Genomic DNA, 16534 nt, shown 5'->3' on the forward strand with positions numbered 1-16534 from the left:
TGTTTTTTAAAAAAAAATTTTATGTAATTTTACCCTTGTAGATTTTAACATTGGCTAATTGCACGGCAAATCCAAGAACTGAAACTGAAGCGGAGCGTTTCACTTCCATTCTGCCGATAAATTCTTGTATCTTTTTAGTGTCGATTACTTATTTTTTATTGGAATTAGTCCCTCAAATACTTCCTCTTCCAATATGAATTATTGGAGGATTATTGGATTCCAATATGGATTATTGAATTACGCTACACAATTACCCGAGAAAGTGCTTTGAAGTCACTCCTGTTTCCTAACAGAACTTGAAAGTACCCTAACTCTAATAACTTCAGATGATTTCTACATATGTTAATAATGTCCCTTTTGGAAACACGTGAATATTCCCCCGTTAAAACCCTAAAGTGTGCGGCTCTCCGTAAAAACTTAAAAGCTCAATAATATTAATCATAACTCCAATTACTTAAATATTATTTCTCCAGTCAAAATAACTCCCTATATTAATGCAATATACATTTGTACTTATTACATATAACAGAGAACATTGGTTTGATGACGTTTCCACATAATTGTTGTAAAATTTAAAATTTATATATTTTTTATTCTCGGTAGTATAGTAGTTAGTATCCCCACCTTTTTCTTCTATATTTTTTACAAAATACTTTAACATTTAAAATAATGACTTTGAATAACATTTAAATTAGCATTATAGCTATGTGTGTACATAAAAATAAACAAACGTAAACAAATAAATTGTCTTCTTTAGGGAAAGCACAAAATTTTTATTTAGCAAATTTCACTTTCTTAAATTTATATAGAAATAACAATTTCAAAAACCTACTTTCGAATCTATTGCACACTAAAAACCTATTTTATAAAACCCATTCAACTTTGTAAATAAAATTTTTAACATTGAGAAAAAATCTTTTAGAGTCTTAAATGATGAATAATGATTCAATATTATTTTAAAAATGAGAAAAATTTCAAATAATTCTCAATATTTCTTAACCATTATATTGCCTTTCAAATACCTATAATATTATAGGGAGTAATATAAGTATATAAAGTAAATATTTAAGAAATTTTATTCTGAAAATATTTTATTATTATCCTTTTTGCAATTTATTTTACAATATTACAAAAAAAAAAGAGAAATTCTTAAAGGGTAAAAGTCTTATAAAATATAATAAGAAATGTTTGAAAAATCATTAATGATATACCGAATGATATATGAATACAAGCACCTACATATATATACACATATATATAAAATGTATTTAAGAATTAAAGTATTGTAGGTGTAATCCTTTTTCTCTTTGACAGCAATATAATTTTTCATTTTGTTGTTAACTAAAAATTATTTTTTCTCAATAAATTTTTTTTTGGGTTTTTTTTTCTCTCGACTCTTCAATTCCAAATAATATTTACACTACCATGTATATATGTAGGTATATACACTAGGGTATCGATTTAATGAGAAAATAAGAAAAAAAATGGGAATCATTCGAAAGGATGCCCTGCTACTACTCTGTTTTTACTTTTTGTTATACTTAATACTTATGTGTATGCTTTGTAACCAATATTATATTTGTTATGTGATCAGTTTTCACAATATTATTCCATTTCATTTTGTTATACGTATAAAAAAAAATATATAATGTATGTATATGTAGTTATACTTGCAATGTCAGTAAATGGATATTCATGTACAATGACCATTATATTACAATAAATGTGAAATACAAACATACATATTTTCAGTTAAATATTCTTAATTCACTGATAGCGATGTCAGAATAAAGAGTTGCAAATTGTGTATGTGAAAACTGAAAGAACTACGATCGTATTGTTATTTTTCTAATTTCATTTTAGTGAATATTTTTTTCATATTCTTATCCTTAAATTACCAAAATGTTTAACTTTAGAACAGTTAGTATATAAAACATTTTGGAATGTCCGGATGAATCGCGTATGGGTCTAACAATATATAATTTTATATTGCTTTTTTTTCTTTATACAAAGATGCTAAAAATATTATTATATAGTATTCTTTCTTCAAATGTACAGTGTAGGTGTATAGGTAGCCTTTTATAATGGGATTTTTTATTTTGTAGTTTTGTTTTCGTTATCTATGTACAGAAACGACGTGTGTAACTAAATGCTCGTGTGAATTCGAAACAAATTTTTTTTTTGTCTTTCTTTAATTTTATATTATTCATTTGAAATCAGTCAGTCGAAATTTTCTAGTGTAGAATAATATAAAAGTATTCGGGATAAAAGTATGAGCATCCATATATACACAGGTATTGTTCTAGAAAAAAATACGAGGAATGTACGTACTGAATAAGGTGAACATTGAATGAAAACAGGTAAAATAAGAATTTTCTTTTTGTTTTCTGTTGGTTTGGCTTGCTATTGCAAGCAATATCCTTATGTGGTTGGTATTTTATATGGCGCTGATGTGTGAACATTTTGTTTTTTAATTGGAGATGAAATTTAAATATTCTGAGGTAGATTTTCCATCTTCTTTTTTTTTCCTCTATTTTATATTTGAATATAGCCATTTTTAATTCTTATTCATTTAATTTAATGAAAATTTAACGTCAATATTAAAGGTATACATTGAATGACTATGATATATACACACAATCAAATAATATATTTGAATTTATTTAAACAATTTTGTTTAATTTTTAAATTAAAATGAAATTAAATTGCATATAATAATTTTGCACTCTTTTCGAATATTTGAAAATCCATGTATATATATATGATTTTCAGAAAATTAAAATTGAATACCATTATTTAAAAGGAGATGAAAAGAAAGAATATGTGTACATATAGTTTTATAATAAAAGAAATTTCAGAATTGCTACTAATCAAATATCATTAAAATAATTATACGATCTTCTTGTTTAAATTTGTTTTGAATTAAATATAAAATTTATATAAATGATAATTAGGCTTTAATTATTTAGTAAGTAAATATTAAAAATTTATATTAAATGTTCTTCGGGTATAAAGGCAACAATCTGCAAAATTATTATATTAGTCTTCTATATTAAAACGGTATAGTAATGTGATCGTTGTGAAAAATTTAGATCGTTTTTGGTTTATATAGTTTAGAAAAATAAGCGCGAAAGTGCCTGAAATAAAAAAAAAATAGCCCGAAATAGGCCGAAAATTAGCCCGAAATAGGCCGAAATAGGCCGAAAATTAGCCCGAAATAACCTACTTTCTATTCAAAAATTAATTATGTACATATATGTATGTATGTGGGTATATGTCTACGTTCAGAGCAAAATATATGAAATAATTGATTAAGCCAAAATTTCTAAATAATGTTAAGTCATACGCCAAATAATTTCCAAAAAAAAAAAATCCTAACAACCTATTAATAAAACTTGCATTCAAGTATTAAAATAAAGTTCCGGTAATATCTTCCATTTTCGAACTAATTTTAGGAAGCCAATCCAGTGAGGTAGCAGGATCCGTGCAAGAGTAATGAAGACTCAATCCGAATAAATGAACTGTTTCTTGTACACTGTAAAAATTTCGTGTAAAATAAAAGCTAAAGGCCAAGTTATGTTCCTTTATTGCAAAAACGCTTTATAATGTTATGAAATCTTAAAATTTAGTTTATTTCAACATTTAAATATTTTGGTCGACCATAGAAGTTCAAATCAAATTTGTGTACGCCTTCTATTGTAATTTATACATAGTAAGCCTTTTATGTCTCTATTAATTTATAATACTCGTAAAAGTTTATATTTTAATGAATAAATTATTAACAATATTCTAATAATGATGTTATAAAATGACCTTTGTCTTTTTATATTTTCTTTGATCTTGTTATATTTTTGTCTTGAAGCCATTGTTTTCCTCTATCATTTAAATTATACTGAATCCTTGAACTTCTACATACATATATTGAAATCCTTTAAGGATTTCATGTATCCTTGAAGGATATATTGAAATCCTTTAAGGATGTCAAGGTATATATAATACACCTAGGTATATAAAATTTTGTATTTTTATTATTATTCTTCTGTCTATGCATACAAACTATTTTCTATTAAAATGGAGTTCAGAGAGTATAAAGTGTAAAGAAAGTGTAAAATATGGTTTCTCTAATAAATAAAATAATTATTCTGGTTTATAATTATGAAAATATTTTTAGTATACTTGCACAATATGTAAAGAGTTAGATAGAAGTTTAAAGCAGTTATTTATAATAAATTTATATAAAATAATTCAGACTAAAGTTTTATTTAAAAAAAAAAAAGATTACACTTAGTTAATGTTGATTTCATATCAAAATTCCCGATATACTTCATCCTGTCTCTAAGAATTTCTTCTACTAATGCTATCCTACAACTAAATTTAAAATTTTAAGGTTAATGACTATATAAATTGATGAGAATTATTGGGCGTCTCTGCTGCCAAGTAAGTGTTCTAACCATTTTCTATTTAATTTTATTTTTGTGTACTATTGGAAAGGATCTTGACGAATAAAAAAAATTTAAATATTCCATTTCCTTTTTTAATTTCTTTAATAAGTAACTACTTAAGAAAGCGAATAACAAGAGATTTTCTAACAGTGTGCTCACATGACCTTTAATTTCTTACATTGCTTGATCCAAAATCCAAGTCAACTTTTGAGTCAATTGTTCTCCCAATATGCATAAATTAACAATAATAAACTATATGAATAAGTTAATAAAAATTAAAAATATTTTACTTCTCTCTTCCGCTCTAATAATTGGTTTGTGTATCAACTAAAATTTTCAAAATATTGGTAAAACAAAAGTCCCTACAAATCCCTACAAAAGAGTTTATTATTTTTGTTCTCTTTTATTTTTAGTTGTAATACATTCACTTTTATAATTTAATAGAAAATATTTTACATATTTATATTGTGTTCAGTTTGAAAAAAGGTAAAACTCTAAAATTTGAATAAAATAAATTTTTTCTCTTCTAAATTAAATTAAGAGAAAAAAAAATATTGTTACTATTATGCAATGTTTTATAAAATAAAAAAAAAAGACTAAAAACCAAAAAGGTAACAAAACAAAATTACTTAAAAGCAAAAATAACAAAAATTAAAGAGAAAACAATTTTATGCCCTAAGAACTTCACTACTAATACTAAAATAATAAACCTCATTTTTCGGTATGTTTTCTTGCAAGTTAAGTGTATTTTTTACATAACGGTACTACTCTTTTTTCAGTTCAGATTTACCAGTTTTTAATACTTTAACAATATTCTAAATATTTTGATGACTTTAATCCATAAAATTTAACTTTTTTTTTAAAAAACTAAAGTGTTTTTTTGTTTCATTTTAATTTCAGAAAAAAAAATAAAACAGGCTTTTAAATGACAGATTCAAAAACAATTCTCTCGTCTCTCCTATATTACATTAGTATACGAAAAGTGTTGAAATTTAAAATAGAAAAAAAAGTGAGAAAAAAGAGAATTCAAACAAGGACAAATGGTACTAAAATTTTTGCTCGTAGTTCCAACCACAACTAAACTGCATAATTTAGAAAAAAAAAGAATCCTAATATACATAGCCTTTTTTTTTTTTTTTTGCTTTCGCATAATAGTAGCACATTTGTAGTAGGACTTAAGGTAATAAGGCCTACGTAAAGAAGAACTTCCACAAAATTACTGCAAAGTACTGTAAAAACTCAATATTTTTACTTTTATTTTAAAAGTGTACACAATACTTAGAAACCTTGACAAATAACATGAAAAATCGTCCGAGAGAAATTATTACAAGAGAATAATGAGACAATTTTGTTACCGTAGAACCCAAATAATCAAATTGATAGGAATTTCAATGTCCGTGGAATATTTTTCATGTTCCAAGAAAGATGTTTATCAAATTTTCCAAAGGAAGATTGCTTTAAATTTTTTTTTTTTGGAGCATAGATTTCCAAACAAAATAGTTGTTTTTTAGATTATTAGAAAATTGTATACGTTTAATTGTTATACAATTTTTGGATTGGTTCAAATAGGAAACTCTGGAGATAATTTAGTATACAAATCTTAATCAGTTTGTAAAACTTTATTGCTTATCGATGAATTTTAAACTCTTGCATAGTCGTATTTATACTCCGATCATACCGGATTTCTTTCAGTGTCCGTAAATCTGAAGGTACATACTACTGCAGAAGAAAACTCAACTCTTTGTACAATGGGCCTTATTACTTAATAGGACCCATTTTCCAAAAGTTCAAACATAAGTGTTATACATATTTTTACATATATATACACAATATTGTATTCAAAATTTAAAACTATAAAATAAACTTAACTGTTTTGTCTGGAAATATTCAAAATAGTTTTCCGCTATATATTTTTATTTTTCTGCTTCTTTAATATACAAAAAAAAAAAAAACAAAAAAGCAAAAATGCAATTTTCATTTATGAAACAAAAAAAATTCAAGAAATGGTAAAAATACAAATTGTGGTAATAATAGTCTACCTATATACACATACATACATACCTACAAAAATAATATAAATTTCAAAAAAACAATAACAATAACAGCAACAGAAAACAATAATAATAAAAATTAAAAAAAAAACAATAACAGGATTAAAAACAGAATCATTTTTATAGCCAAATGGAAGGATAATAACTGTAACGTTTTTCCCTTTTTGTTTTTTTTTTTTTGTTTTAATTTTATTTTAATTTTGCATTGTGACTGACTATAACGTTCTCCCTTAATAAATTTTCATGCAACCAACAACCACATATATTAATATATACCAAGGTTTTATGTAAAAGATTTTCAAACCATAAATATATTTTTTTTACATGCAAAGTGAACGCATAACTTTATTTACATACTTACATGCATATATATATACATACAAAGTTCTAGATATTCAAATATTATTTCATTAAAAATAAAGAATTTCGGGGTCGTTGTTGTAAATTCAAAAAAAAAAATTTCATATAAGTAATAAAAACTTATATATACTCATATATACCAGAACAAACCTACTATATAACATTATATATATCCGACGAGTAGAGTAAGTAAAAAAAAAATTATTGTGCACTGTGCACAAATTCACAATATACTTTATTTATAATATGCGAAGGACCTGTGTGATGTATAAAATACCCTTAAGTAATTTGAAATGTGATTAAAAGGAAATTTAATTGAAAAATTTTAGTTAACTGCGTTTAATGACTTTGATATTGTTGTGCACAATATATATATGACATGTACATTATATATATGGGAATATAAACATGCATCTGTATATAATACTGAATTATACCGTTATAGAAGATATATATAACATAAATGTATAAATTAAAATAGGTAGAATTGTAAATATAACTTTGACAGTTTATATATCGTGTTTTTTTTTTTTTTTTAATTTGTCCCAAGACCAGACATTAATATTATATATATGTACATATACGAGTATATATATAATATTATAGTGTTTATAATATTTGTGCGTTCATATATGAATATATATACATGGATGACATGTGAATGTACTGAAATTTATAATATTTGAATTTGGAATTGAAAACGGGTATAAAAATTTTTTTATTTGTTATATATTTGTTATTGTTGTTATTTCATAATATTTATAGAGTTACCATCGTTGTTATATATCAATAAATATATTGAAGTTTTCCTATTTTTTTTTTGTGAGTAAAAGTTTATATTTAAAGGTGCATATTTCTTCATTGATATATATGTACATATGTACATACATATACGCGCTTATTAAATGTATAAAACTCATTTATCAATATTTAATTGTAATATCGGATATATACCTTTATATATACTATTAATATATATATATATATATATATATATATATATATATATACGTTTCTAGGTTTGATATCAAATATGTAATACGGGACTGTAAAGTGGTTGATGTGGTGATTGAACTTTATAATATATGTATGTTGCCCATTTTATGATGGGTGCATTTTGAATCTATATATACAAATTCTATACAGTATCTACTCTACTTATCAACCTACCTACAATTCCAACCTATTCTATACTATATTGTGAACATTTTTATAAGGTATTTAATGTAGGTATGTTACACATTTTTTTTTTTTTATTTTCTGGTTACCGCATATCACGGAATGTTATATACATGGAAAATGCATGCATACTTGCAATATTATGGAAAATTGTAACTGTATTAAAATTAAAAAGGAGAAAAAATTAAAATATATAAAAAAAAAAGTAGATTAAAAAACAAACAGCACTTCATCATTCAGACATTTTATATTTTATAATTTTTTTTTTGTTCTTTAATATTTACATTTTTCATATATATTTGTACATATTGCACACTCATATGTTTGTACGCACGTAATACTTTTACAAAATATTTATTTTATTTTCATTATTATGCAATGGCAATGACATTAAGATATTTGATTCAGGAATAGCAACAGTATATAATATTAAAAATATTATTCCCCCACATACACACACATATACGCGCACATAATATTTATTCGTTTATCATAGAATCACATTGTATTTCATATACATATGATATTCGAATTTGAGAGGTGTTGAAAATTAAAAGGATTCAAACTACAAATTGTAAGTTTCAGAATACATTGCATAAAATTTTTAAGAAAAATATTAATTAATAAAAAACGGTCTAACCCTACATTTCCATTAATAAAATATTGTTATGAATGAAATTTTCACTTTTTCTGGAAAATATTATGTCATTTCTTTCTTGCAAATAATGAAAAGAATATTTTGACAATATAGGTCTATTTAATATTCCCAGTGCAAAATTGTGTAAATGCATCCAATTCTGAAACTGGTCTAGGAGTTAATTCAAGCAAAAGTAATTTAAAGTTAATTTTTCTGAAAATTTGAAATGAGTTCATCTCAAAATGTAATTTGTGGGGTTAAGCTTCTTTCATATACCTTACCTAGTATTTTATATAAATATATATGCGTAGATATATGTATATATAAGTATAAGCTCGAGTGATGTGTAAATGTTAATATGCGTCAAAAATTTTCTCCTTATAACAGTAAATTATAAATGCAATAATAAAAAAAAGGATATAAATTATAATAAAAACATTGAATGTCAGGGTTTTCTTTTTTCTTTTATTGTTGTGTATTTGAAATTAAATAACTTACCAGTTTTGTTTTTATTTTCTCTGGTTTGTTTTCCCAAAAACCAAAAAGCAGGAAAAAAATCGAATAATAATAGAAATAAAAAAGTTCTTATTTATTGCGTGATAGTCAAACATTCCGGAAAAAATCATTCAGGGAAAATTTTCATGCCTTTAGTGGAACCAAATTGCAGTTAAAAATTTTCTAAAACCAAAAAAAACAAAATACATTAATGGTATTACATAATGTACGAAAGAGAAAGAAGAAAATGAGAAAGTGAAAAAATCAAAAAATCCATGTTTAGATTTTTAATTTTCCATTTTTTTTTTATTGTGTTTTCCGAACCCGTACAAAATATTTTTTTAGTAAATAATTTTTTTTTTTTTTGGCTAACTTTGAATTCATTAATTATGTATTTTTAATGTAGAATTTATTAATAATAATTTATTAGTGTTAGAACATAACAATGTAAACAGAACGTCAATGAAGTTAGAAAAAAAATTAAAATTTGACGGTAAACTTCGACATAATTTTGGGTCTTTGTATCCATAACAAGTGCACTGTAAATGGATCAGTAATTTTTTGTGAGATAATTAAACGAAGTTTTAATTTAGAACAAGTGAAAGAATGTTCAATTTTTGATCAACGTCAAATTCCGATCGTCAGCCATAATCATAATTCAAAAATTCATTGAACTTTACAAAATTTGGGTTATTTGAAGATAATTTACAATGTTATTTGAAGATCAAATTGGGTAGTAACTTTAATACATTAACGAAAAGCTTCTCCGATATTTCGTTAAGCCCTTCTGTGTCCTCATTTCGAAAAAATCTGTGTCCTCATTTCGAAAAATTCCAGTAATATAATTATAATTCGCAAATTTGTGTTTCGATTGGGCCAAAGATAAGACATCTTGGGTAGCCCGCCCGCCTTTCAAAATTGTTGTTTCAATTTAAATATTTAATATTTAGATATAAAAATTTGCTTAATCACAGCCTTTAATTGGAGTAAAATTTAAATTTTTTATGCTTGAATTAAAATTAGGGGTCTTTATTTTCCAAAATCAGAAAATTGTTATTTTACAACAAATATTTTGTAAGGGTGTATTACTCCGAGCCCCTTTAAACATCCTTTATTTAATTTTATGAAATAATATTTTGATTTAGGCTTATGTAAACATTACGTCAACACTCGTTGTAATTCTCAAATTTTAATAAGTATTTTGACAAACAAATTTTTTTTTTTCTATTTTATTGCTTTTTTTTGCGTTCTGAGGAAAAAGTTTATTGACTAATCGCGGTAATTATTATAAAATTACCATCTCTGTCCTAAAAACAAAATAAAGACAAAAAAATAAATCTTCTATAGCTACAAGTATGTAGAAATTTTATACAGTACGTTTTGGAGCCCTATACGGTATATTTGAGAAAGAAAATATTTAGATGTTTTTATGTAAATAAGTGTGTGTTTTTTCAAGAAAACTTGATGGTTTTGGCTGGCATTCAACTTTCCAAAAGTGATTGATGATGTTTTTTTTTGTTCTTTCTTCCTTCCTCATATCCTCCTTTTTTGTTATATATTTTAATATTTGTTTCGTCTTAAGCATAATATAATAATTTTTTTTATATATTTTCTTTTTTTTAGTATTATTTTTTTTTCTGTGTATAAAATGGAATTAGATCACGTATTTATGAGTTTTCTTGTACCTCATAATATACAAAGCATAAATTTATTTTTCTATATAAATTTTTTTTTTATTTGTTAGTGTTCTACTTTCTAATAAAAATTCATAATGCGAACTAGAGACTTAGCTATGGAGAGATGGAGAATAAGTAGATAGGTAGGTAAGTAGGTAGGTGCGGGAGAGTGTAAAGGTTGATAACATTCTTAAGATAATTTTATAATGTTGTAATAATTATATAATAATCCGATTTTATCCTATATAACTATATACTATATAATAAGCATATAATTGAGGACAAAAAGTTAAAAGTTAAGGAATTTCAGATCACCAAAAAAAAAAATGTAAATTATCTAGATTGAGAGGAAATATTTTTTTTACTAATTTTTTATTTATTTATTTTAAATTTTTTGGCTTTGGTTTAATTATATTTTCCATTTCAGTTATCGTGTTATATAACAGAAATAATCATAATTTAGTATATTTTTTTTTTTCTGACTTAAAAGTTCAATATTTTGAATCAATATGGCGATATTTTAAGGTTATGTAATCGTAATTGTTTCTCAATTAATTTGAGTAATTTGAGACATTATTTTTTTAGCAATTTGGGATTAGATTAGATTTGATATTCAGAATAGCAGGTTTGTCAACGTTGTGCTAAGTTACTGTAGGCAAATTGAATTATGGTGATATCCTACCGACTATAACTTTCAGGTAGACGATATAATCCAAAAACAAAAAAATGCTGATACACTTGAACATTAATTTTAAATTAGATGTGTAAATGGTTTACTGTTATTGTAAATAATAAAAGAACCTGTAGGAGTAGGTTAGGTTAGAGATAGAAGGAATGTGCACCTCTAATGCTGATCAATAAGGTATCCCTCTACGACATATCCTTCCTCGATGAATCTATTCAAGTTTCTTGAAGAAGTTTACCATATCCCTTATGGACGCCCCTAAAATCTCCTTCACACAACCGAGTCTCATAAAAAAAAATTCTCTGTATTAGAATAAGGTATACAATACATGCTTATGAGAAACCTCAACGTACTTACACCTAAGACAAACATCCGACCTTTTTGTCATTTTGTCCATTAAGTATTACCCTGTCAAAATAGGGGCAAATCGCCCGTGTTTATCTTCTTCAAAGCAAGTTCTTCCTTGTTTTTGCTTCCTTGTCCATAAAGTTTTCCAAGGCCCCCAATAGCAAAAACACCGAATAGCTCAGTATTGAAATATCTTCAGTTCACCAATCTTCTAACATTACTGGGCTCCGAAACCCTCGCATAACGTTATCAAAACTGCCCTTCATATATTACAAATTGCGTATTTAAAAGGTAATTTTTGAAATCTTAAAGACATTTTTCATTTCCTCATCTTGTTTCAAACGTGTTAAAAGAATCAGAATGGTTACATTAAAGAAAGTGGTATATAAACTTTAAACTGCACCCATTCAATTGAAAAATTCATTTGATTATTTTAATTTATAAATCGCAAATTAAAATTTTTTTTTATAATATTTCTCAAAATTCAAAATCATTCCTTATGTGTTCATTCTGACGAATTTTCAACTTTTACAACATTTTTAATATAAAATTTTGAACATAAGAAATGGGTAAACTGTTAACAATGAACGAGAAATAATGCCCATGCAATATTGTACTTTAAGCACAGTGTGTGGTAAACAATAGAAAAAAAAAAGGAAAAGGTCTAAAGAAAAATGTGAAAGGCTAACGCAATTTAGTGTTGTAACAGCAGAAAAAAATTTAAAAATAATAACTACACATTTTTTTGTTTTGTTGTTGGTTCTCTTCATTTTCTTGCTAAAGAAAGAGTATGCACGTGTTACTTATTAAAATTCGTTATTAAAAACGTTAGGATTATTGATTACCGTAGCACGTGTTTAACTGTGTATAGAATCTAAAGAACATTATAACGAATGAATCTTAAATGTGAAAAACAAAATTAAGAGAGAGAAAAAAGAAAAACACTTTGTAAAAAAAAAATCATTTAAATTTTTCATTTCTTAAATTCTATTCTACCATTCACAATTATATTAATGTATATATACATACACCAATACTAAAATGTAATACAATTTAATCCTGCGAAATGTTATAATACAAAAATGTTACGTTACGAATTACGGATGCGTTCCTTAACTAGCTAGGCTATTGCCTTTTTTTTTCCTTAAATGTTCAGGAAGATTTGTTTTTTCATTTTTTTTCTGTTCTTTTAACTAAATTCTCGCCTTTGATAAATTATTACTATGAATCCGATGTGTTTTGAATTTTTATTATCTATTAAGAGAAAAATGCCGATATAATAATAATATATTATTATTATTTTGGTGAAAGTGAGAGAGAACAGATTTAATATCAGCAAAATAGTATATACTAGTCGTATACAGAAGAGGTAGGTAAAGCAGATAAAAAACAATTCAATATGAACGAAAGAGAAGTTTATAAGAGATTTACAAAAAAAAATAAAGAATAATGATATCGGGATTCGGGATGCTGTGTTGTGTTATGATGACAGCCGCATTGTCACTTTGTTGTTATACAAGCAAATAAACGAGAAAACAAAAAAAAACAAAACAAAGATAAAAATATAAAATCGAAAAAAAAGTTATAAAGTTATATTAAAAATTGGAATTGGTTAAAAAGAGAAAGAAATGGGTAAACTGTAAAAAGAAAGATATAATAATGGAGAAATGAAGAAATGAAAGATAGGGAGCGAGAGGAAGAGAAAATCAATTCCGTAAATTGTGTTTATAAAAAATGTTTGTAAGTATGTATGTATGTAAAATTCTATCTATTGAAGCGATAAAGCCATAAAAGAAAAACTATAAAGCGAAAAAGAAGATTTTCTTTTGAAAATTACAAAAAATTCTTCTTTGATTTTCGTATTTTGAAACGAGTGTCGCATTTTTTATTTTTAGTGTTATTTTTTCGTTTTTTTTTTTTTTTTGTCGTTGTAATCTTGTGGCCTACGTGTCATAAATATGATGTTAAATTTATATTCAAGTGTATTAAGGTGTAAATTTTTTTTTAGTGTAAAATTATCATTCCTTATTTTTCACCTTATTAAAATTAAGGATATGTAAGAGTTTTTTTACTAAAATTTCTTTTGTGTAGAAATTCATAAAATGTTAAAAATGATAGTATTGACTAACTGTCGATTAAAAATGATATTTCGAAAATTTGTTATTCCTTTAATTTTTTTTATAAAACTTTCTGGGATTTATGAAGTCAGACAGCATGAATTTCGTATTTACATTACGTATATACCGTATTCAATTGAAAGTTCGAAAATTGATTTGCCTCTTTTCTTATTGATTTATAATAACGTGCATAATTTCAATATTTTTTGATAATTTCAATATTTTTCTGTTCAATAATAATAAATTAGTATGAAAACTGATAAATATATACACAAAATTCTGAAATATAATAATCAAAGCGAAAAATGAGAGCTTTAACTAAATTGCATAATTTTAGGGGTTTTTGAAAATAATTTTTCTATATTTGTTCTTTTTTCCACCTTTGTCACTGGATTATCAATTGTTTTCGAAATGATCTGTATTAAAAAAATTTTTAGTTTTGTCTCTCACCATATGTTTAGAATCTCTCCGCATATTCGAATAAATTTTCTCAATTTAAATATTCCATTTTCCAAAAAAAAAAAAACGATTGTAAAATCTAATTTTCGAATATGTTTCTGATTATATCGGCAAATGATTTGCAATCAACGGTGTAATCTTTATTGAGATTATAAAAAATTTTTAAATTTTTTCATTACAGCTATTTTTTTTTTTTTATAAATTTCGAAATTTAGTGGAAGATTCGAATTTTTTTTTTGGGTTTTTTCTCTTTATTTAAATGGATGTATTAAGTATAATTTGCTAGATATTTTCAATTTGGATTAAATTAAAAATTGAATTTTAAATTACAAAAAGAAAATAAGAAAAAAAATATTTGAAAAAAAACGTCTGTTTTAGATATTGTTTCAGATATGAGCAAATAAACGAGTATACTTTTTCTTTTATAGAAATTAAGATAAACGCTGACATTAAAAAAAAAAATTGTGAAAATTTAAAATTTTATCTAAAAAAATTGTAAAAATTTTTGTAGATTCCAAGTTATTTGTTTGCTATGCGAAATTGAGTTTTTTCTAAAAAAAAACAACTTGCGTGCCATAGAACTATAACATTCAATCCACTTGTATTTTAGAATCTGTCAAGTATATCACAATCACAGCAACATATTCCTGCAACTTAGATTCAAGATTATTCAAGTTAAAATTCTGTTGTCTGTAATGGAGTTTCTAATATGCTGCAACTGATTGGATTTATGTCTAAAGTTTTATTAAAAAAACAGAGTACCTACTGCTCTTACTGAAGTTGAGTAAGTTTTAATGAAATTTTCATTCTGTATTGTCAAAATTTTTGTCATATTTCATTCAATTCCAAATTTTCCAAATTTTAGTCGACTTCAAAATTAGGGCCCTTTCCCAGTATGTCAAAGATTTGACGATCATGTCAATCACCTGTAATTTGAGCAATTTTCAAACAAATCACTTATATGCATTAGCCTTTAAAAACATGCGAAAAAAAAACTAAAATGACAATCAATTGCGGTAGCAACATATGTTGGGATTTATGACGCTAGCGTCATGTTGCCTTGGGATTCATGACTAACGTCATTTGCATGCATTTGACGATACTGGGAAAGGCCCTATGTTGCCTCTATTAAATTAAAACGTTAGAATTAAAGCGTTAAATATCAGTTTGGCCGTGTTTTCTCTCATAAATTTTTATCAAATGACTAGCGAAGAATTAAAAATTTTTCACAAAAAAAATTATTTCTTCTTAAACGAATAATTTTCAAAAATTACCTAAAAAATATTAAATTCTGTAATTAAATTTAATGATTAAATAAATTTTTATTCTCCTACCTTAACCCTCTCTCTCGTCTCTCTACCTTCAAATGACTATTATAGTTAAACCATAATTTGTTCATAAAATTCAATTGAATGCTTTATTTTCGCATAGTGATCACATATCATAAAGCAAACGATGCTAACAATATGTAAATTTTTTTTGTATAACACATTCTCATTAAAAAAAGAAAAACACAAAAAAAAATTCTATTTTTCAATTTCATATTCTCATTGTTTTAATTAAACTGCGAATATTATTGTGTACTTCTCGTATATCTATTCAAAAACATCTCTTAAAATTTGAGTTCTCTTAAATGCAAATATTTAAATTAAAATAACATGAAATAAAAGAAAAAAACTATTTTAATATTTTTTGTACATTATAATAATTTTGTCTTTTTTTCTCTCTTTTTATTTACAGGTAAGAATAACAGAGAAAAATCATATGGATGAGAAGAGAATTGTCAAGTATAGAATTGTCAATATACACATAATATAGAATATGAACTTAAATAATATTTTTGCGAAGACCTATAATGCAATGCTGATGATATGGTATGTGTGTATAATTCATATAGCTATGCAACAAAATATATTTTGAATAACAGAAGTGGCATAAAAAGTACCTAGATGCCAAGTAATTTAATTTTATTCAAAATTAATTCTGAATATCGTGTTACGACAATGAAATGCATATGCAAATTTCTATATGAAATAACAATATTTTAGTTTTTATCTTATATTCTATTACTCTCTCATTCACACT

The 16534-nt window shown here is 24.8% G+C and overlaps 1 protein-coding gene across 1 annotated transcript in view; it reads left to right on the top strand.

Moving 5' to 3' along the window:
* LOC129608256 (E3 ubiquitin-protein ligase TRIM9-like) overlaps nt 1–16416 on the top strand; it is a 73529-nt gene extending 57113 nt beyond the window's left edge. The window contains exon 3 of the mRNA XM_055519647.1: nt 16190–16416. Within this exon, the coding sequence (XP_055375622.1) occupies nt 16190–16267 (78 nt within the window). The 3' untranslated portion in view covers nt 16268–16416. The remainder of the gene's footprint in view (nt 1–16189) is intronic.
* The last annotated feature ends 118 nt before the right edge of the window (nt 16417–16534 follow it).

This window comes from Condylostylus longicornis, unplaced genomic scaffold (assembly GCF_029603195.1).
Source record: "Condylostylus longicornis isolate FDR11 unplaced genomic scaffold, ASM2960319v2 ptg000031l, whole genome shotgun sequence".
Lineage (NCBI taxonomy): Eukaryota > Metazoa > Arthropoda > Insecta > Diptera > Dolichopodidae > Condylostylus > Condylostylus longicornis.